This window comes from Rhea pennata, chromosome 1, assembly GCF_028389875.1.
Source record: "Rhea pennata isolate bPtePen1 chromosome 1, bPtePen1.pri, whole genome shotgun sequence".
Lineage (NCBI taxonomy): Eukaryota > Metazoa > Chordata > Aves > Rheiformes > Rheidae > Rhea > Rhea pennata.
In genome coordinates this window covers 158,566,290-158,588,050 of record NC_084663.1, presented here as the reverse complement: position 1 = coordinate 158,588,050, position 21,761 = coordinate 158,566,290, and the positions used below count along the sequence as shown (strand labels likewise).

Sequence of the window (21,761 nt, the reverse complement as noted above, 5' to 3'; positions counted from 1 at the left end):
ATGGAAAATGTCACTCAATTGTTTCAAATATATATATATATATATATATTTTGCTGGAATTTGTTACTTATTAACTGTACACTTAAATATGCATCAAGGAGAATAAAAACATAAAGGGACTGATTAGTTCAATTATACCACCCACACTTAGAAACAGTCTAGGACTCTTAAACATAATGTTTTAAGAGCAAATAAAACAATCTGTTCACCTTTTATCCATTATCTTTTTCTAGTTTAAGATATTTCAATGATTTATTTCAAATGGAGAAATAAAAAGGGAATTAATTTCAGTTTGCCATGAATTGCAGTTTCTGGTATTTTAAAAACTTCTAATACTGTGCTGATTACTCTTTGTTTAAAAGGATGGTAATCTGTGCATACAGTTGCAGTTGTAGTCCTGTTCCTATTTGTCGGGTATTTTCTCCCTGTATCACTGGCCAAGTTGTTTCTCATTCTACTCTTTAAGTTATCTGATGTAAAGAATAAATAATATAGTAGTGCCTACTCCACAAACGTTGTGCATTGGTTTGCCTCTCTCTACATTGTCTGAGCTTGCCTTACAGAAAGATCTGAGCATATTCACCTATCCAGTTTTGACGACGCAGCTGAGGGACCTAAGTTAGAAGCCTAGTTATCTTACTAAAATGCTACACTGGTTTTCAGAATTAAAATATATTTTTGTTCTATATTCCGTTCAAACTGTAGAAGAGTTTATGGGGATCCAGCTTTTAACTTAACTGAGGAACTCAAGTGCATTCATTCTTTTCAATAGGAAGGATCCAAAGGCCCTATACAAATTAATAATACATGTATCTCATGGTAATCTAAGGTAGCTTCATAACTGTCTCTCAATAAATATCTGAAAAAGTCAATTTTAAATATTTTTAATTCTCTACTTTTCTCTGCCAATCTGTTTGCAAAGAATATGTAGTAATTTGTTAGAGCCCTGTTTTGAGTACCTTATTTCTGCTGCAGTCTTTTCACTGATCCTCCTGTTATTCCACTTGCTTAGCCCTCCTCCTGAAATTAGAAGCTAACTGAATCAAGTCAGCAGATTTAGAACATTCTTATAAGTCAGGATGCTACTGCTCCATACCCGACCTTTCCTGAATATTGACTGCAATTGCAATATCATTTAGCCTTCTAGCTCTGTTAGGTTAGGGATAAGATTTCCCAAATACTATGCAGGGTGTTTTTGAAAGCGCGTTTAGTTTCATCACGGAGCCAGTGCACAACTTGCTAAATTGGCAGGTCTGCACTTTGGAGGCTGAGAGAATTGGAGAAGAGCTGCTGGTGGTTTGGCCAGGCTGTGTGAGGAAAGTGACAACCTAAGGCATATTCTAGGAAAAAAGATCAGTCTTTTTTTGCCAAACAATAGATTTTTCTAAAAATTAAAACAATAATAGCAATCTCAGAATAGGTTAAAAGTTCACAAGTATTTCTCCTTTCTAAAAGCATAGGGAAAAAATTAGACTGTATTAAAAAATGATTAATGTTCAGAAAGGAAGGGCAGAAAAACTTAATACATAGCAGTATAGTGGGGGAAGAATATAGCCAAAATAAATCATGAAAAACGTTTGTTTAACGTTTGGCAGTGCTGATAAGAGTGGATAAATGTGAGCATAATTTAATGTGCTCAGAATTATATTTCACATTTGACTCAAAAGCTGCACTGGAATTCTTGGGTATATCCCTGTTATGTGTTCTTGGTGGTCTGATTTCTCTGTTATTTTCTAAAATGGGATTTTAAAGTAGCTATTTTTTCCTGAAAACAGACAATTTCACTTATATACAATGCTCAGCTTGTTTTTAAACATTACTGTAATCCTGCACATGCTTGAATAACCCCGTTTTATACATCTCTTCCTTTTATAATGGTTTCCCCTTCTGCACTAAGAAGTTGTAGAGAGGTTATGTACTCAGTTCCTGGGCTTACTAGCTGGTACTTAACAATCTGAATCTCTGCTGTGACAGGCTATGAAACTGTCTTGTCCCATTTGTAGTGTTACTATCAAGTGTGAATCTGCATTGTTTTGGAGAGAGAGGAACCAGATTTGCTACCAGACACAAGTCTAAAGAAGGCAGTTAATGATTTCGTTATGTTCTCAGCTGAGAAATTCATAAATAACTTGAGAACTTTCCTGTTTAAGCAAAGAATTCAAAAATATGTTTTTGATTTAAATCTAGGGAAACTCATTAACTCTGTTAATACTTGTTGACATGCTGCTGTGTGAAGCACACCCACAAACTGCTTATTTTAAACTGAGCTTTTTAACAAAAGCGGAAGAACATACATTCCATAATTTGCTACATATGTAAAAACACCATTAAATAAAATTATTATCTGTTCCATTTCACTAAGTATACTTATCATGAAGAGTTATGGAGAAATGATGTTTTATACACAAGTTTGAAAGCCTGCATTAAAATTTAATCTTTGAATAGATAACACTACATGGAATTATTCCAAATAAGAAAGTACATGTTCTGGGAGATCTTTGGTTTGAAAAAATTTCCCCAGTTTCTCATTCCTCAAGAACAATTACTGAGTAATGATAATACCTCAAGAGACTGCTAAATTTCACTTATGTGTAACCACTGTGGGAAGCTAGTGGTTGTTTTATCAGTATGTGTCCCCTTTTCTCCTCTTCAACTCACCATGCAAAGGAGATTTAGCACAAATTTAGTAGTTTCTGACTCAGTGGTGACTATAAAGTCATAAAAAAGTCTTTGTGCAGTGATTTGGCTTGAGTTAAGCATAGGTTCTTCTGTGTGCAGCTCATGTACAGAATGTGCCAGGTTTGTCATTTTGACCTTTTCGGCCCTAGGTTTACTACTCTGTGAATAATATTTAAAACTCATTTTTGTTCTCTGTTGAACTGCCTTACCCAGCTGATTTGTTCTATATAATATTTAGGCATCAGACGTGTTTACTGTCAGCTTTTTTTGTCTAGCTGCTAACCAGGAAACTTTAAAAGGTCTAATTTTCCTTTCTTTTTTTCTTTTTTTTGAGAATGTTAGAGAGCAATTGTAATGCATGAGTGCTAGTGTTTGTTATGGATCATAGAAAAGAAAGGCACTCAGACTCCGTAAGGTATTGATTAAAATATTTTTTATTGGAGATAACATGAGTTGGGAAAAGAAGACAGCCCAGATAATCTTATGGCCCTTCAGATGCTGGGTACCCACGTTGTGTGGAGTCGAATGGTCCTCTAATCAGGGCTTGGCACACTATACAGCTCCCGTCTGTTAGTGAGCTTCGCCAACATTATGATCCTTAGAGCTTTTACAGGATTTGCTTAGAAGTAAACAATTTTATTCATCATTTCTACTGTCAAGCAAAAATAACGTTTACATGAGAACATGCTGCTTCACTTTTGGATAAGGGCAAGGATGTGAAGGTGGCATCGTCACCAGGTGGGAGCCACCTACAGGCTTTTCTTTTAGGATTAGATGGCTAAATTTACCCTCTGGCCAGGGATTACGTGCAGTGTAGCTCAGTCCTGAAGACCATTGGATGGGTGCAGCACACACCGCACAGCACAGGCCTGTGCCCTCTCAGGTTTATCCTTTGGTGGATTACAAACTCCTCGATGTACAAAAGCCAGTTCTGGTTGGGACCATTACACTAATTTATTTTCAGAGATCCCTTTTGGCTTTCAGAAATGGTGATTCTTTCTGAGGTTTGAGCAAAATATTCAGCAAGGCTAACAGAAGATGGCTGAGGGGTGGCTAAGATGCACAGTGCCATTTAAAAATTTAATACCTGGGAATCGAATGTTCCCGCTGCCAATCTGTTGAATTCACCAGTCCTTTAAAGCAAAGTTCACAGTGTGGATCTATATTCTACTTCGTGTTTGGTACTGAGTTCATTTTATATGCCTTATGTGTACAATATAACTTTACTCCTAAAAATGTTTCTGAAAAAAAATTTTTTTGAGTGATCTTATACACTGGACACTTTTAAAGTTAGTTTCTACCTAACTGGCTATATTTTAGCTATATCATCTTTAGCTAAGACTCTTTACACTCTTCAGTTTAAAGACTAATGTTTGAAGGTTTAACCCAGCTTTTTCTTCAAGTACCAGTGATGGATTAGGAGCGGCTCTTCCCACAAAATGTCTTCCAGTATCCTCGGTTTGGAAATGGATACTTTACCGCAATAAGCAATTGCAATTATATAGCTGATTTCTTCTGCAGACTGTCCTCCCTCTGTGCGTTCGAGTCTTTAGGAGCATCTGCTCATGCTGAGGGAACTCCCCTTCCTCTCTCAAATGCCTCATCGCTACTTACAGATCGGGTGGCCAGTAAAGCCCTCTGCCTCTATGTTTTTTTCAATGTTTTGTATGAAACATTAAATTGTAATAAAATCACTCAACCTGTTCTGTAAATAACTTCTCTGCTGGGAGAGTCCATCAGGATTTGAATGTTTTGCTGTGCTCCTGTTATTTAACTTTAAATCGGCTGAAAAAATACATGTCATTTTGCAAATAAATAGCAGCCCGTAAAGAATAAATTATCTAGTCTGCTGGTGCCTTTACTCACTGGCTCCAAAATGTAGGATTGGAGACAAAAAGACCGACAGGCTGAACGCAGCTGCCTACTCGGCCTTGGCCGGATTCAGTTTCCAAATCCAACATATGGGTGCAAAAAGGGAAGCTTGCTCTTTTTGATTTGCCATGAAGTTTCTTATCCAAATCACTGTTTTCCTTCGAATGTTAGATATAAGTGAGTAGAAGGATCATCTTACGGTTTGCAAGACGTGCTTGAAAGTGGAGGAAACCAGGTGCTGATTTTACTCGTTGCCATAGTCGTTGCCAGTCGCTGCTGCCAGGTGTGGGTCCTCTGTCCACTGGGACTAAGACCCACCCCTCGGGGCCTCGAGGGCCCTGGTACGAACAAGGCTTCCAAGATGCCGAATTTACTGACAGATGGCCCGAGGTGTGAAGTTGTGGAGGGCCCTTATTTTTTCACAGGCTCCTCTTTCTCGTACACTTGGAAGTCTAGAAGTGCTTTGATGGTTTGGACGATTTGGCTGGAACCAGGAGGTGCTGGGCAGGCGCTTGGAGGCATGGTTGTTCAGAAGTTTGCACATCACTTTTCTGAATATGAAACTCCCTGCGGCATTTCTCCCCCCCCCCCCCCTTTTTTTTGAGTGAAGCCAGATGTCAGCTATTTAACCCCCGCCAAGTACCAAGAATTCTACTTCGATCAACATTTTTGCGCTTACGGAGACAAATTTCACGTGTAACCGCAGGCTGTGGATGCAGCCAGGGAGCAGTGTCCCGGCCAGCCGGTGCTGGCTGAGCTGCCCTTCGTCAGAGAACCTGGAGCCCAACCTGACCCAGCTCTGATCTGGGAGATGGGGTTTATTTATTTAAGCTCAGTTATTTCAGCTCTTGACTATGCTAACACAAATGTGAACCTGCTGGGTTTATAATTGCTTTTTTCCCCCACAAGAACATAGTTGATTTAGAGTGCCTACAAGTTTTAGAGTGTCCACATAGTGAAATCTATGAAGCTGCTTTTTATTTTCTTTTCTTGCAAGTTATTTCCTGGAAGAGAATTGTTCCTGTCTTAGATATAATTTTGTTTGTTATGTGGAATAGCTTTCTCTACACTGAGAAAGTAATATACTGAGAAGTGATCTTCTAGAAAAGCAAAAGAATACCCACTCTGTCTATTAGAAGATCTTCCTACTTAAAAGTTGGTTATTTTTGTTCCTCAAAAAAAAAAAAAAGAGAAATCATTCAGTTAAAAATAAGTAAGGGATCTTACAGAACCACTTAATTATTAATGGAAACCCTGAGTCTAGACTGTTTTGATGGATAAAACTAATTTATCTCTGTCTCTCTGAGATATTTATATCATCTGTCTAAACAGCATGAATCACATTTAAAATTATATCAACTTGTGCCACCTCCAGGGTAACGAACTAGAGCTGATCCAACTGAGTGTTGCTTTCCTTCAGTTTAATCATTCACAATATCTAATTGATTCTTATTACAACTGTGTCTGTTCACTTTACAGGGAATTTGAATTCATAACCAAGAGGGGGAAAAAGGAAATGGCACTAATCAGCAGTATCATTTAATGTGATTATATTTTGCACCTTTTTTTCCTGTACAGGTACAGGAAAAATGCATATTGTCTTTGGTCCTTGAAGTACGTAACATAAATATAAATTCATTTGTACTAATTACACAGTACACAGTAATAAAATATCTAGTGCAGCTAGGTGTATATAGGTGTATATACTCCTCAAGTAAAAGATTCAAGTTGTGGAAGACAGAAAAGTTTAGTCTCAGAACACTGTCCAGTATATAAAAGTGCTAAAAATGTACATCTACCCTTGCCAAGTGTTGCAACTGGAAATGAAATGAAATTGGAGTAGCAATCTTTTGAAATTCTCACGTTTTGCATGTTTTCTTTTTTAAACTATGATCAAAAAAATCTTTCAAAATTTGCCATGTTCAAAAAAGTCAAATGAAACTTTTTTACTTTAACATTCAAAAAAATCACTCGTGTTTTATTTTGTATTTTACATGCAATCTATCAAAATTGCATAAAATGCAGTGAATTTAAATGAAGTAGCTAAAATGAAAATGTTCTATTCTGATAAGTTTTCTTTCTTATTCATCTCATCCCCTCTTTTCCCCACTATCTAAAATAACGCTTTAAAAACCTCACAGGTTATTTTAATTTTAGTAAATAGACTGCTAAAAGCATTTTGACTTTCTGTAGTCACGACATAACATTTAATGGATATTTTAAATGACTATGATGTAAAGTTTAAAGTGTCAAGACTGCAATTTTATCTGAGTGAAATATATTTGGTGAAATGGAGATAAATTGAAGATCACCTGGCTTCCCAATAACTGAACATATCACCTGACTTCCCAATAATTGAACATATCAAACGTTAACAGCCTGTGACTATTAACTAGTCCTGTCTAACATGCTCTAGGTGACCCTGCTTGAGCAGGGGGATTGGACTAGATGATCTCCAGAGGTCCCTTCTGACCTCCATGAATCCTCCTGATGTTCCATGAATCTGTAAACTAGAGCAATGTCAGGCGTTAGCAGATGGATAATTTAGCATTGAATAAAGCAGAAATATGGAACATTTAAAATGAAGATAACTCTTTTGACCAGAATGAGGGAAAAGGGAGAAAAGAGACAGATCTGGAGGCTTTCAGCAGCCCTTCTTGATTTAGAAGTCTGTATTAGTGAATTGAAGAACATTACCTGCTGCTCTGAGCCATGATGGTTGGAAACAGGCTTTACTCCCCTCAACACAGTCTCTGTAACATGGTACGTTCAGCGAAGGTGATTTTTCAGCCAATTATATATTTTTTTCTTTTTTTTCCCCCAAGATTCAGCTATATCCTGTGTAGATTTAGTCTTTTGTAACCATTCCTGTAATTTAAATTCTAATCTTTGCAATTGAATTTCAATAGATGTAAATGTAACTTTAAACTTCCAGACTGAGGAAAATCATCCATAATGAGCTCTTTGGACAGAGGAAGATATCTATAATCTCAATAATGAAGAATATTCTTTATATATATATGTATATATGTGCATATATATATACATACACATATACAATAAGTTAAACTGAGTAAAAGTTTTAATTCTGCAAATTTTGATGTTTTTATACAGTTTTCTACTAATATTTTTCGATTAATTTAGATGTGAGAAATGTCCTCCAGTTTGAGTTTTTTTAATCCTAGTTTAAATTTTTAGCCTCTTTCCATTTCTGAACACACTGATTTTAAAGTATTGTTTGATCTGATCCAAAGTTTCTCATTTCTATTACTGTGATAAAATAAGATAAAATAAGTTTTTATTTAATGAGAACACTGTGCAGCTCATGTATGATGCTTATGCTAACCTTAAGTGCTTTCTTAAAGTAATCTTCTGCAAATACTAATACTTTTCATCTCCTAATTGAACAACAGTACTTTAAAATCAACCTGTTTGCACTACTTGTATTGGAATATGATTAGAAGATTTTTAAGTTTATGTTTTCATATTGACTGGAGTGACAGAGAACACACGGAAATATCTTGGTGCCAAGGTACCAAAGAAGTTTTTGCTAGAAATAAAGTTACAGAGTGTGTATAATGGAAATATCTTTTATATCTAGTTCTTTTATAACCTGACACCAGTGTAAAATCAACAGTCATGCCCTCCTGTGGCACATTTTTTATATTTTAATGTGGGTTCAACACTGCTGAATAGTTGTTTACTAAAACATTGTACTAAGTAATCCCGGAACACATAGCACACCTAGTGCAATAGGAATTTGTTCCTTTATCTCCCAGAACTTATGCTTAAGAAGTAGCTGTAATTGAGAGAAGACAATTCAATTTCTGTTTCTATCTGTTCTCTTGGACTTCTGTTGGATTTAGCATTTCACGCCATTTATGATGTTTCTATTATTAAAACGAATCTTATAGAAATTAAATTGAAATGGTTTGTCACTGCTTTTTGTTTTAACTCTGAAAATCCATTTCAGGTGGACTTAAAGAGCAGAGAAGGAAACTGTCTTTTCTGAAGAGAAAAATCGCGTTGCAGACTCCATGTGCCTTGTCACAGTGCACGGGAGCAGGAGACGGTGACTCAGTCGCTCTCCCGGGCTGCCTGAAGGCCAACTCTGCGTGTTCTTTTTCTTAATTCTGGGCTCGGTCAAAGTCTGGACACAACAAATAAACATAGGGAAACTGGCTTAATGTGAAAACTTCGAAGATCAAAGTTCCTTATGTTTTGGGGAATATTCAGATAAAGATTTGGTTTCTTTCCTTCCCTAAAGTCCTCTGGACTTACTGTGTTCCTTTGAAAATCTTTGGTGCAATTCTTGCCAGGGCTGTGGTTTGATGATAAAGATGTTCCAGTGACAAAATTGGCTTGAAAAGTTCCTCTATCAGTAGGCAACTTTCTTTCCCCTCAACTTCCCCCTATTTTTGGTGAGTTGTTTCTAAGCTAAAATCAACTCCTTTAACCAATCTACATTTTAGCCCCCCAGGCAATTCAGCTGGCATAGGGAAAGAAACAAATTCCTGAGAGAAAAATAAGCTAGTATTTCTGTGAAAGTCACTACATTACTGTACCAGTTTCAAGAGGAACAAATTTCTCCCTAGGTTACATTGCAAAGGTCTAGAAGACAGCTGTGTTTCACTGGAGATAACACAACCAGCCAAGTCCTCAACCTTAAAGAGAGATTCATTTCAAGTGCATTGACATAGAAAAAAAAAATGTATGCAGTGAAACCTACTGTTTTTCAGGAACTGCAGGAATTCTGGAACAAGAGACTCAGCAAAAACACTTCAGCTAGATGCAAGGCATAGTTATTGAGAATCTCAGTGCAGCTAAACAGAATAGTCCATATCGTTATTCTTATCCTACTGTAATCCATAATATTATCACTAGCTTTACATTGGTGTGAAGTAGCAAAATCTACTCCACTAACTACATGAAAGGCATTCAGTTGGAAAGATGTATTAAACACATCTTTACTGTGTTGGTGTAGGTCAAAACTTGAGGACAATGTTATCATTCTTTTTCTTACTCAAAATTTTCAGCTCTTACAATTCAGTCATCCTGCCTAGCTAACAGCCCAATTTAAAGAGGGAATCCGCAACAGCAAGTCCTTCATATTTCTTCACCTATTTCATGAAGTGTTTTTCAGATTTGAAAAGCACTTCATGAATCACTCAGTGGTTGCTAAAAATGAATAATAATGAGCCCAATTCAATTATCGTGCCAGCTGCTGATTTCCTTCTGATGACTGACTTTAAGTTATAGAAAAAAATCCTTGTGCTAAGTCTTCTCATCTGCCTGTAGGAAGTTGATTTCATTAAAATATAAAAATGGGAATTGCCCCCAAATGAGTTCTTATGTGGAATAACAGAACTTTAGTTATTAGAAGTAAGTGAAATTGGGGACATCTGAGTGTACTCTAGTGCCTGGTCAAATAGCCTGGTTCTTTGTAGTCCAGTTAGAGATTTCTCTTGTAACGACAGTTACTACACTATAACTACTGCTGCACAACCACACAAAAAGCTCTTCTACCAATGGCAATATCTCCATTAGCGTCGCTTAATGAACCAAGGATTTATTTTAGAGCCTGATCCTTGCAGTTGAGCAACTATGTGATTATAGTTTTACAATTGCCCCCAGACAGGGAGTGCTCTTTTCATCTTACTGAGAGAAAGGACAAATGTGGTTTGAAAGATACTGCATTGTCCTGTTTGTTTTTTTAAGCTAGCTATTTCTAATCTAACATGGCATCTAAGAAGCTCTTAAGCATTAAGAGATTAGTCCTTACCAAATTTTCTATTAGGAAATTAAGTATCATTATCACCTTTATAAAGAGGAGATTTGAGGGTCATCTCTTTTGGACCTCTAATGATATTATGCTATATCTGAAGCTATGCAGAAAATAAAAGATCCAAGCACTGAATCCAGTTCTTTTTTTTATTTTTTTTTTCAATTTGAAGTCAACCTCAAGATGAGTCTTTTCTTGTTTTTCTTTTTTGCTAAATCTTCATAAGGAGTCTGTTTTTTGTGCTCCACTATTGCTCAGTGAACAAAGTAATTAGGAGATACAGACATGAATACCTTCGAACATGCTCCTCGGTTGGAAAAGCGTGGGAAGCAAAAAAACAAGTCATTTGTTTGACTGTATGCATTGCCTATAAGGAAATTTAACTGAAGGATGTACCAGAGCTTTCAGTTACCGAACATTAAGAGGAAATCAAAATATGTAAACTAAAACTGGTACAAAGGTGCAGAGAATATTTTCCAATGACAGGCACAGAAATAGCAATAGCACTCAGAATAGTATACTTTCTACAGGAACATAGAAATGCATGCAATGATCAAATGCAGTTTCTGCTGTACCCAATAATTATATCATGTATTTATTTTTGTATATTGATTGAGATCAACCTATAAATAAGCTGATAACCTTCTTTCTCATTCAAAGTGTGTGGGAATATTTAGAGGCTGATAAGGGTTATATGTAGAAAGGTGAAACAAAAGAAGACAACTGAACCAATGTTTATTTGCACACATATATGTCCAGTGATGCACCAAATTCTGGAGTCAAACCACTTACCTTTGTGCATCCTATTCGACATCATGGGCTTTCCAGTAGTTTAGCGACGAAAGGTGGCATCCTCTAAGGACTATACAGCCCACATAGGATCTGAGTCACTCTGCAGAGATGCCTGTCATTGATGATATATTACAACAAAACCCTAGACAGATCGGGGTCCCAGTTTGGTGCCCTGGATACACACAGTTCAAGTGGATCAAATATGGGTTTGGAAAGAGATTTTGCGGTTACATGTAGTAGGAAAACTTTTTTCCTTTTTTTAAAAATAAATGCACTTAGAATAATGTTGGGTTTCTAAAGATAAAAGTGTGTGATCCCAACCAAATGAAAGTGGTTTAAATTACTGTCTTTTTGCTGAGATGTTTTAACTCTTAGCCTATTGCAACCTTGCAAGTGACTGAAATTTGTCTACAGTCTTCCTTGGAAAATGACACTCATTCTTCTGAAGATTAGAGACTTCATGATATTTTCCAGCATAAATTTACCATCCATTTTGCACACATTATGTATAGCATTTCAGATGCAACTTTGCTGACATTTTCTGTCTCTACAGATAAAACATCAGTGGGTACATCTTGGGACCCTTTCAACTCATGTCACACCATCTTTCCACAGTTTACGTGACTATATAGTCACTCCCTTCTCCTTGTTTCCACTGGTGAGGCCTTAGCCTACACCATCTTTTACTTGTCTCTGATGTGTGACTTTGCACTATGTACTTCTAGTTTTGATCCATTTTGATTACTTCAAACCCACAGGCTGTTGGTCTAGTTACTTCTATATGATTTTCCCTTTTCATGTTTGTACTGAGGCCTTTCAGTCTTTGGCAAATGTGGTTAGTATATTAGTATATTCTGAATTTTTGTACCACTATCATTAAAATATAAGATTGGTAAAAAAAAAAAAAAAAAAAAAAAAAAAAAAAACCTTGGAAATATCACCAGTAATCTTTTTCCAACCTACTAATAACCTTTTTAGACCTAATGTTGTTTACTTCCCTTGAGTCAAGTTGAGATTGTTTTGCATTTCCAGAGCACCTCATCCAGAATAATTTATTTTTCCTAAGTGGCACTGTATCCATGCTTACATCTATTACAGCTAGATTTCCTGTGTTCCCTTTCCTAAAATATTAATTGTCTTAATAAAGAGAAATGACGGTTTAATTTGGCATAATCATCATCTATTTTGGGGTAAAGTCATTGTTCATTTTATTCATTTTTTTTATTACCTCAGTGTCTTAACTGGTACTCTTCTTCATGATTTGTTTCAAATTCTTGTATAGTTTGTGAGGTCAGAGCTGCTTCTTTTTAGTTGTCTGAATCATGTAAATCCCTTTTTCTTAAAAAAAAAAAAAAGTTTTCTATTTTTCATACATTCCATTGCCAGCCCTATAGATTCATTAAGACCTTGCTATTAGATTTTAGTGAAAGCATTTTAACTACTCTGGGATGGAGATTATTGGGTCCTGCTCTCTAAGTCTAGAAATCGCCTTAAAAACAGTTTTATGTCTTTGTTTTATTCTCAGATGAGTAATTTTCATTTGTATAGTCTCCATCATCAGCCACACTGCATTTGCTATTGTAGCAAGCATCCTCATATTAATTTTGCTTTGGACACTCTGTAAATTATCTTTAATCTTAACTCCTCTTTGCTGCTTAGTGAAGCCACCGTTTTTCATGTTTTCTTTTTATTTGGATGGTGAAAGTACATTTTAGTACTTGTAATTTTTGCAAGATCTAACCCTACCTAACATTTTCCATTCTCACTTTCTCCATATGTTTTCTGACATCTTACAGCTTTCTTTGCATATTAGTCTCATTTTCCACCCCACAAACTCTTTGCATATATATTTTGTGTATGTTTCCAGATACACTCTCCGAGGTGACTGCTCAGCTAGTTAGAAATGGAGCCCTTTGTTGTAAAAGCTTTTCTCCATGTTTGAAGCTGCAAATTTCTCATACCCTACAGTCACAACTTTTTCTTAAAGAAATTCCAGTCCTTTCTTGAGTCTTCTATATTTCTCTTATTTTCTGAGTTTTTAAAGTAAAATTCTGATTTATTTATATTTAGCCATTTATTTATGGAATGGCCATTAAAAAAAATGGAACCAATATATCATCACTCACACAGAGACATGCTTTTCTTGAGCAACTATTTAATAAGGTCTTGTAGCTTAATTTTCCATTGTTGTGTCATCCTCAGATAGCTGGTTCCCGTGCTTAGTAGTAGGATTTATATTCTGAGAATTTAAAAAGAGATCATAGCTGTCATAGTGCTATTTATTTCTTATTTAGTGTTTCATAATATTATTTGCTTTCTAAATAATACAAAGATCTATATGTAACAAAAAGACTCCTAGGCTGTCCTTTCTGAAAGTGACCTGAAACCAGTTGGATGTATTTGATGCCCTTTCTAAATCTCTTACAACCTATCACGTGCTTAATTTATCATCCATCACATCCCTGTTTTTGCCTTGAGGAAGGACCATGTGGTTGGTGCATGCAGATATGCAAAATTATCAAGACTTCTGCGTCCACTGACTTGCAGATCTATAAGATTCAGGGAGTTATAGAAGTTGCTGCAGGTAGCTTCTACACTTTAATATAATCCTCTCACCCAAATTTTTGAATTTCCTATGCTAGATTCCAGCTGAAAAAGGGCAAAAGGTTGCACTTGCTTTACAGTTTGAAAAATTATCTGGTTGGCACAATTAGGATATTTTTTTTGGGGGGGGGGAGATTAAGGTGAAAGTCATAAATACAATCTTACAAATTCATATTATTTAAATTATTGTTCTTGGTTTCGGTTAAATGAAGGAGATATTCCATTATTTCTCCCAGTTTATTTTCATTAATTTCAGTTTTATGTATTTTATTGTTAAATAAAGCCCAAAGCTGCTCTGCATGACTACCCTCACGGAAGTCTTTTGTTAACTTTCTTGAAAAAGGTCATATTAATTTTAAGTGAAATTATTTTTTTCTTTATGCACCGATATATTTAGGTTAGAGCGTCTCTAACTGAGAGACGTTAGTGTTGCTGGACCACCAGAACTAACCAGTGATGGCTTCTGAATTGCTCTGTCATTTAGGCATTAGAGCAGAAAGATCAGTCCTTCTTTTATTAAAGCCTGTTTTCCTCATCAACAGATATCAATTTGTTAAATCAGAAGGATGCCTAACATGGAAAAGCCAAAGTTATTGTGATAATATTGTGATAAGTATTGTTTTGAAAGAAGGAAAGTATATGGAGATGGTTGTGTTTTGTCTCTAGCGTTTTAAAACATCCTAGTACTTACCTTCATTTTTCCAGAATGGCTTACTGTATTAACTATAGTTGAAACAGAATAGTTATGACAGTTGCTTTTTAATTAAATATTTCATGTCCCACTCATTTTCTTCTCCTTTACCACTGGACAGTCATTCAGCAATTTTTAAGAGGGTGGCAGCTCCTATTTAAAACAAGAACTAATGTGAAACTCTCTTGTGTTTCTGAACTACATTTTTTGAACTATTGAATTGTATCTTGTCTTGGGACCGTCTTGGAAGGCAAACAAATTTTATCATTCAACAAAAAGATACTGCTTTTTCTCTTTAAAACATTTTATTTACAGTAGTTTTAAATTCCTTATTATTGGTAGCAGACTGGATTTGTATTTTCAGGCAGTTGATTCTGACTACAAGTAATAGATGCATTTAAAATAGACTGTTAAGATTCTATTTTGAGATGTAGTTATTGGAACTGTCAATTTGGATATATTCAAATGATATTTATTTTAAAATGGAATATTCTGGATTAGAAGATTTACAAATATTTGTACATTTACTACCTAAAATTGTAAAGAAATGCTAAAGAATTAAGTGATAGTGATTTATACCTAGAACTGAATCTAGAACATGATGCTTAAAGTGCAACAAAAGTAATGCAAATTGTCAATTTGTCTAAATATTCAGGAATTTATAAAGAAAATTAGATAATTTTTAAAAAATTAAACTTTCCTCACTATTATAAATCTTCATGCTGTTAGACATATTGCAAATTTTAAACAATGTATTAATCAGTTGATGGAATCTTAGCATGCTGTCTCCTAATAGAAGGAGCAGTTGGATCGCTTATTTCAGATGCTTCACTGTTAGCAAAAAATCATAAGTAAATACAGTCCTATTAGGATAAAAATATGCCATATTGCCAATATTGTGTCAACATTTAAAGACAAAACTCAGTTTTGCAGCAGCAGTCAGGTCTAAGGGGTGGGAGAGGACTGGAGGGATTGATAGCCAGAGGAGGCTGCAGGAAGAAGGATTTGCACCTTTTAGTAGCTGTGGGAGCTACAGTCACTGCTGCATGATGAAATTGTTGCTTGCAAATGTAGCTGGACCTCTCCACACCCCTTCTCAGAGTTTGTGTCGTGATAGCTAATTCATGGGTCCTAAGGACACTGTATCTAACTGTTTTCTTTGCCTATAGCTTGCCAAAAATACGAAACTCTTCAATTAAGCTTTATTATGTTAATAATAGTTAACAGTACAGAAATATAAGAAGAAGGTAATTAAAAAAGCCTATTATTATACAGGGTGTTTTAGTTCTGTATTCCTTTTAAAAATAGGCATTTGTCTGTAGATCTATCAAAATGACATGCATTAGATTTCAAAGTCATGGAGATTTCAGTTGGATTTTTATATTTAAGACTGATCATACCTATTCAGGGCTATTTATAATGCACATGAATGACTTCAAGTGAATCTGTTAATGATATTCATTTAAAATTATAATTGATGGAATCTATTTTAAAAATCGGATTAGCAAATATAACTTTCTGAATGAAAAAAAGGACTTGACACACTGTTTCCCTCCATTGCTAGGCCATGGGAAGTGTGACTGTGGGAAGTGCAAATGTGATGAAGGCTGGTATGGTGAAGCTTGTCAGTATCCAACCACTTGCAATCTTACACGGAAGAAAAGCAATGAAATGTGCAAGAATTCTCAAGATATCATCTGTTCTGGTGCAGGTAAGATGACTTTTGTTGTTTTTGATGACTTAAAAAGTTCTCCCTGTATTATCTTAAGCATCACTGTTATTTTGGTAATTAAGAGTTTGCAGAGTATATTTTAAGAGATGGAGAAATAAGTGTACATAACCTAAAATGCTAAATTTTTCTATAGATCTATTCCTGTTCATGTTACATGCAATGATTCCGAATGCCTACTTTAGTACTCTAGTTTATACATAGCTATTTCAGGTCGAAGAAACTGCATCTGTGACATACGTACTGCGTGTCAAATGGCTATTCTAGTGGCATTAATACAGAGAGTTAGATTTTTGGGGGTATGTTAATAGCATGCAAAGGTGGCATTTTAAAATATTTTTCCCGGACATTTATAAATTATATAATTTTTCAAGATATCTGCAAATGTAACAATGATTATTAAAGCTCATAATTGCAGAAGACTTGCTGAATCTTTTTAATGAGGTACTTTCATCTTGACCTTTCTGATTTGGTAACTCTTCTCTCATTGTTTAATTTTACAACATCATAACTTAAATAGGAATTCATTTCCTTATCAAAATCAGAGGAAAAAGGGAGAACCTTTTAGAAACCTTGCCACACAATTTTAAAATGTCAAAGGTCATTTGCTCCCAATCAATTTTTAGACAAGAAACTGTCCCAGGAAATTATAGGCCAGTCAACCTCACCTCCACCCCTGAAAAGGTGACAGAACAGCTCATTGTGGATGTCCTCTGTGAGCATGTGGAGGAAAAGAAGGTGATCACAAGTAGCCAGCATGGATTCACCAAGGGGAAATCCTGCTTAACCAGCCTCACAGCCTTCTATGATGGGATGACTGGCTGGGTAGATGAAGGGAGAGCAGTGGACGTTGTCTACCTTGACTTCAGCAAGGCTTTTGACACTGTCTCCCATGGCATCCTCCTAGAGAAGCTCAGGAAGTGTGGGTTATGGACAGTGAGGTGGATTGAGAACAGGCTGAAAGGCAGAGCTCAGAGGGTCATCATCAGTGGTATGAAGTCTAGTTGGAGGCCTGTGGCTAGTGGTGTCACCTTCGGGGTCAGTACTGGGTCTCATTCTGTTCAATCTTTTCATCATTGACCTGGATGAGGGGACAGAGTGCCTCCTCAGCAAGTTTGCTGATGATACCAAGCTGGGAGGAGTGAGTGATGCACCTGAAGGCTGTGCTGCCATTCAGAGAGACCTGGACAGGCTGGGGAGCTGGGCAGAGAGGAACCTCATGAGGTTCAACAAGGGCAAGTGCAGAGGCCTGCACCTAGGGAGGAATAACCCTAGGCACCAGTACAGGCTAGGGGCTGACCTTGTGGAGAGCAGCTCTGCAGAGAAGGACCTGGGATTGCTGGTGGATGACAAATTGACCATGAGCCAGCAATGTGCATTGCAGCCAAGAAGGCCAATGGTCTCCTGGGGTGCAGTGGGAAGAGTGTTTCCAGCAGGTGGAGGGAGGTCATCCTGCCCCTCTACTTAGCCATGGTGAGGTCTCATCTCGAGTCCTGTGTCCAGCTCTGGGCTCACCAGGACAAGAGAGACATGGAGCTACTGGAGAGAGTCCAGCGTAGGGCTACAAAGATGATCAGAGGGCTGGAGCACCTGCCCTGTGAGGAACGGCTGCGAGAGCTGGGCCTCTTCAGCCTGGGGAAGAGAAGACTGAGGGGGGATCTGATCAATGTGTACAAGTACCTGAAGGGAGGGTGTCAAGGGGACGGGGACAAACTCTTTTCATTTGCCCCGTGTGACAGGACAAAAGGCAATGGGCAGAAATTGAAGCACAGGAAGTTCCGCTTGAACGTGAGGGGGAATTTCTTCCCTGTGAGAGTGATGGAGCCCTGGACCAGGTTGCCCAGACAGGTTGTGGAGGCTCCTTCTCTGGAGATCTTCAAGGCCTGCCTGAATGCAGCCCTGTCTAACATGCTCTAGGTGACCCTGCTTGAGCAGAGGAGCTGGGCTAGATGATCTCCAGAGGTCCTTTCCAACCTCAACTATTCTGTGATTCTGTGATTCTAGTTTTGCCGGCAATGACATCGATCTGCCAGTGAGAGAATTTTTGAAGAACTCCACTTCTACTCACTATTGCTGGTCTTGTGGGACTTCCTACAGAGAAACTAAGCTCTCATAGTAAGAGAGGAAAGGATTTTTTTTTAACTTAAAGAAACTTAAACTCAATTAACTTAAGATTAATTTAAAATTCTGAACATACAACATACTGAGTAAATGATATATTGTATATGGCAATAATACAGATTATGCATAACATGATTTTTTGGCTAACATATTAGAGAAGTCTAATTGAGAAACTGATTCTCCAAAATAAACACAGTTTCTTGTGATCAACCAAAGTACTTAAACAGTAAAGTTAAACCTTTTTTTTTTTTTTCTTTTTCTCTTCTTGGATGGAGGTGGCCCAGTCTGTTTATTGTTGAGTCTTCACAGGAAAACCAGATTAGCTGAGTAGACACTAAAAGTGGTCAAGAGGTCAATGTTTTGTGGATCAGGACAAGAATGTAAATGTTTTTGGTTTTGTTGGTATTATACAGGAAAAGAATTATAATGAGACTGCTTGAGGAGTTTGGGGTAACTTCAATGAGCTGTAACCACATTTTGTTGACAGGCTGTCCTGATGGTATTACCTTTTGAGGTATTGCCTTCATTGCTTTTGAAATCTGAACTCTCTTTTTTAATTGACAATAAAAGACGTGAAGAGATGACATAAGTTGTCACAACTATCACAGTGAACCATTTATTGCAATTCCTTTCACGAATTGATCAAGATTCATCTTAAAATTAGCTTTTTTGACCCACCCATCTACTCCTAATCAGATGTCAGAACAACTAGGGCAGGACTCATCCTTCTTAAACCTAGATTATCTATGTGAATAATTTCCATTTTTAGTCAATGGGGAGAAATGGGCACTTTTAGGATACAGCCTCTCTGATCTTTTTAGATGTTCGATTTTTGAAACATTTTACAATTTTATCTTGTTCTCTGTTCGTGAATTATCTGTAGATAAGTCAGTCTTCTCAACGTTTTTATTTATATTTATTTCTCAAGTAATTGCAGCAAATATTTCTAGTTCTGTAGCTTATTTATATTATTGGTTATATTGTTATTTTATTATTTTAGCTCTTGTAAATATTTTTAGAGTTAACTTTTTCAGATTGGCCATGTATGCCTCAGAGTCCTATTCTTCTGTTCTTTGTTTAGATAAATGTTATGGTTAGTAAAACTTATTTTATGAATACTTGTAATGCTAAAATTTAAAATGTTTTCTGCAAGCTAGTTATGTAATATTAGCATAAAATTTCTCTTTTGGAGGGCTTTTTTCGGGAACTTTGTTTGCTAGAATGTGTATGCGTATGCAACAAGGAGTATGAATCTTCTGAATTAAGTTCCTATATCTCTTTTTCAAAAAAAAAATATACTTTCTGGCATACCAGTGACAACTGAAACTGTTTCTACAGATCCATTGACAGCAGGGCTCCAGTTAAATGTGATACTGCACAAAGTTCCTGTGCTTCCAATTTCAATAAAGATGATAGAGGTAGGGGAAAGGGATGTCCTGTACAATCAGAATGATAATATGTTTGTTTCTGATGTCATTTTATGGTATTTTTGTTCAAGTCCTGAAATAATAAGATGTTATTGCAGATATCTGTATAATTCTTCAGAGAGAGATGTCCAGGGTCTAGACATCAGTCTTTCTGGAAAAACAGAAACTGATAAAGGGCAAACAGCAAGTGGTTGGTAAAAACTACATGAAAATTCACTACAGTGAAGAATGCTATCGAGAGTTTTAGTAAATATCAGGGAATTGGCTGTGTAATCCTGGTTTTCAACGTGCATTTTGCAGTAAAACTGTACAGTGTGGTGGTGTTTTTGTTCATATGCTATTATATTACTTATGTTTTTTAATGATGCTACAAATGTATTTCACTGCAGTTAGCTGTTCAATTGTCCGGTTATATATATTGCTTTGATAATTGGTTTCTAGGTTGAATCATTTTTTCCTGACATCTTCTTCATGAAGATGTTCCTCATCAACATTTCCTCCATTTGATTCCTGAGTATTTCTCCAAGACTTGCTTTTTAAGTCTTATTATATCACGGTTGTAGAGAAGGAGCTGGAGACTAGAGTGCAAGGGAACTTTGTGATTTCACTCAAAGATATTTTAAGGACCTCAATATCTGTGCCATATTCACCTGATGTAAAATGGCTGTGGAGCTGAACAAAATCAGACTTCATTCTTGAGAAGATGGCTAAGTTCAATTTTCTCCTTTCAGTGGGTTGAAGATATAATTTCCAAAACTAGCTTTGTGCCTCAGGTATATGAAGTCAGACAGACAACTCTTGGAGTGAATTTTACCTAGGAAAATATGATACTGTTTGTGATGAGCGAGTCACTTTTTAATGTTGTGTTTGCTTAGAACTGAGATTAGATTTTTATTGGTACAAGTTATTTATGTTTTTTTCTCCTGTCTTCATTTTTCTGAATTATCTTTAGATTTCAGCTTGTTCAGGTGTAAAAATGCATACCATCCCTGGTGGACCAATTAAAGTCTTTCATTAAACTGCAGTCACTGAGTGTGGTCTTAAATGTTTACAGGCACATGTCAGTGTGGCAGGTGTAAATGTGTGAACTCAGAAGGGAATGAACTGGTCTATGGTAAATTTTGTGAATGTGATGACAGAGAATGCATAGATGAAGAAACAGAAGAGATTTGCACAGGTATGTATTTTAGTAAGTATAAGAAGAAGAGCAGGGAAATAAAGATGAATATAGTATGTTAAAAACCACTTTATTGTCTGGACCTATAAAAAGTCTTCATTGCACATGTGATTAAAAAATATATTTGCAAGGATATTGCTTTTAAATTGTAAGTGGGCATTTCAGATGTGGAAATGAGCTAAGCAAGAGGCTAAAGAATGAAGAAATCCTGCAGCTCCTCCTCTTTTTGGAAGAAGTGCAAAGAGAATGGTATGAATTACCTTAGTGTGGTTGTCTGTCAGTGATGGAAAATGAGCAGTGTGAATGCTTTTGGGCAGAGATGAAAGCAGGATGGAGAGAGAAAGAAGAGAAAAGACAACAAGATGGATTATTAAGAATTTTGGGAAAAGAAGCAGAAATAACGAACGATAAATGAAAAATGAGAACTCAGAAACATTTCAGGGGAGAAAAAGGGGTAATGAAAGGAATGAATAAAAAATTTAATCAGTGATAAGAAAAGAAAGAAAAAAGATGTAGTGAACTCTGCAGATAGAAAAGCAAATGAAGTTCAAGCTGTGCTTTTATTTCATTATAAAATAGGAGCTTGACAATTAAATACTGTGTAATACATGCCATTTATAGCATTTTAAATGCTGTTGCCTATATTACTAGGGAGGCTTATTACTAGGGAGCTGGAAAGTGATGAAAATATATTTCAAGCTGTATATATGCATCCTGCATCTGTGTAGATAGAGTAAGATTCAGACCGGCTCTTACAATATTCAGTTGCTGATAAAGGTTTATATATAAAAAGAGAGAGTAGTTGCATGACATAGTTTTATTTGTTGTTATCCATACACAGAGAACAAAAGAAATTCTATTTCCTTAAGTCCTTTTGAAGAGAAAAA

At 36.3% G+C, this 21,761-nt stretch overlaps 1 protein-coding gene across 1 annotated transcript in view; it reads left to right on the top strand.

Annotated features, from left to right (window-relative positions):
- ITGBL1 (integrin subunit beta like 1) overlaps window positions 1-21,761 on the top strand; it is a 141,346-nt gene that overhangs the window by 42,253 nt on the left and 77,332 nt on the right. Inside the window, exons 3-4 of the mRNA XM_062580430.1 lie at window positions 15,985-16,131; window positions 20,752-20,874. Of these exons, the coding sequence (XP_062436414.1) occupies window positions 15,985-16,131; window positions 20,752-20,874 (270 nt within the window). The remainder of the gene's footprint in view (window positions 1-15,984; window positions 16,132-20,751; window positions 20,875-21,761) is intronic.